The 1,661-nt window shown below is 49.3% G+C and overlaps 1 protein-coding gene across 1 annotated transcript; it reads left to right on the forward strand.

Moving 5' to 3' along the window:
* Positions 1-279: 279 nt before the first annotated feature.
* On the forward strand, positions 280-1,224 carry LOC101624548 (olfactory receptor 1N2-like). Its single transcript, XM_004677915.1, has one exon. The coding sequence runs from the start codon at positions 280-282 to the stop codon at positions 1,222-1,224; it is 945 nt and encodes a 314-aa protein (XP_004677972.1).
* The last annotated feature ends 437 nt before the right edge of the window (positions 1,225-1,661 follow it).

The raw sequence follows: 1,661 nt of genomic DNA on the forward strand, positions 1-1,661 counted from the left end.
TGAATCTATAGCAAGGATGGCAGTAATTTGGAATGCACCTTCCAACCTGTGCTCCTGACCTTGATTTTGCATTTTAGCCTCTGTGCCTCTTGGTTTTCCTTCCTCAGGAAGATGGAGGAAGGGCCAGTGGGCAGCCTTGGAGGAAGGCCTAGTGCCTTGGGCTATAATCATTTGAATTCAGTGTGTGTGGTGGGGTGTCTGTTTTCAAGAGAGCTAACAGTACTACTTCACTACATTTTTGTCGTGTTTCTCTTCTCTTCTTCCAGAAAGAGTGGTGGGATGGACGGAAGCAACCAGTCTAGTGTGCCCGAATTCTTCCTCTTGGGTCTCTCTGAAAGGCCAGAGCAGCAGCCTCTCCTATTTGGCATCTTCCTGGGCATGTATCTGGTCACTGTCGTGGGGAACCTGCTCATCATCCTGGCCATCAGCTTTGACCCACACCTCCACACTCCCATGTACTTCTTTCTGGCCAACCTCTCTTTTGCTGATGCCTGCTTTTCTTCCACTACACTCCCCAAGATGCTGGTCAATATCCAGACACATAGTCAGGCCATATCTTATGGGGGGTGTTTGGCCCAGATGTACTTTTTCATGACATTTGGGGCCCTGGATGACTTCCTCCTGGGGGTGATGGCCTATGACCGCTATGTGGCCATCTGCCGGCCCCTCCACTACTCCTCACTCATGAGTCCGCTGGTGTGCGTGCTCCTTCTTGCTGTATGTTGGGTTCTCACCAGCCTTGCTGCCCTCTTACACATTCTGCTCACGGCGAGGCTTTCTTTCTGTGCTGACCACATCATCCATCACTTCTTCTGTGATGTGGTCCCTCTGCTGCAGCTCTCCTGCTCGGACACTGGTGCCAACCAACTAGCCCTGTTCCTCGTGGGTTCTACGATACTCACGGGCCCCCTGTCACTGATCATCTTGTCCTATGCCCGCATCCTCTCCACCATCCTCAGGGTGCCATCTGCCTCTGGCAGGTGGAAGACCTTCTCCACCTGTGGGTCCCACCTCACTGTTGTCTCCCTGTTTTATGGAGCAGCAATCGGGGTTTACCTGTGCCCTCCTTCACCAGACTCTGGGGGTAAGGACAGAGTTGCAGCTGTATTTTACACAGTGGTGACCCCCATGCTGAACCCCTTCATTTATAGCCTCAGGAACAATGACATGAAGACCGCCCTGAGAAGGGTTTTCATTTACATGCTGACTTCTCAGGGCCTTTAGTCCTACCTCTACTGGTATATTTGAAGTTAGCCTCCAAGAACCTGATATGCTTCTAAGCACTATCACCTCCCTGCCATGTTTGCTCAGGTTTTAGAGAAAAGTGACCTATAAATCATTCTTTCCAACTCCCAAATCTGACAGTTTATGGGTCAGTATATTTTCTAAAGGACTTCTACTCACAAATATTTCCCTAGTGTTGTGTGGAGTCATGTAAGGGGACAGGAGCAAGGTCAATTAGAATGTTTGTTTGATGTTATTTTAATGGAACACAATATTAAAAGAAAGTTTTAATATATTCATCACACCATTCTTCATTTTTGAACAACGTATGGCTGCCCCGTGAAATCCCCACTGCCTACTCCGCCGTGCACCATCATCATAGGCCCGGTGCTCTTCCCTCTCCTGTCCTGGTCCTTCTCCCTCAAGACTGAACAGTT

This window comes from Condylura cristata, unplaced genomic scaffold (genome assembly GCF_000260355.1).
Source record: "Condylura cristata isolate star-nosed mole 26May11 unplaced genomic scaffold, ConCri1.0 scaffold00006, whole genome shotgun sequence".
Taxonomy (NCBI): Eukaryota; Metazoa; Chordata; class Mammalia; order Eulipotyphla; family Talpidae; genus Condylura; species Condylura cristata.

Coding starts and splice junctions, on each gene's coding strand:
- LOC101624548 (XM_004677915.1), top strand. CDS start 280: ATGGACGGAAGCAACCAGTCTAGTGTGCCCGAATTCTTCCTCTTGGGT.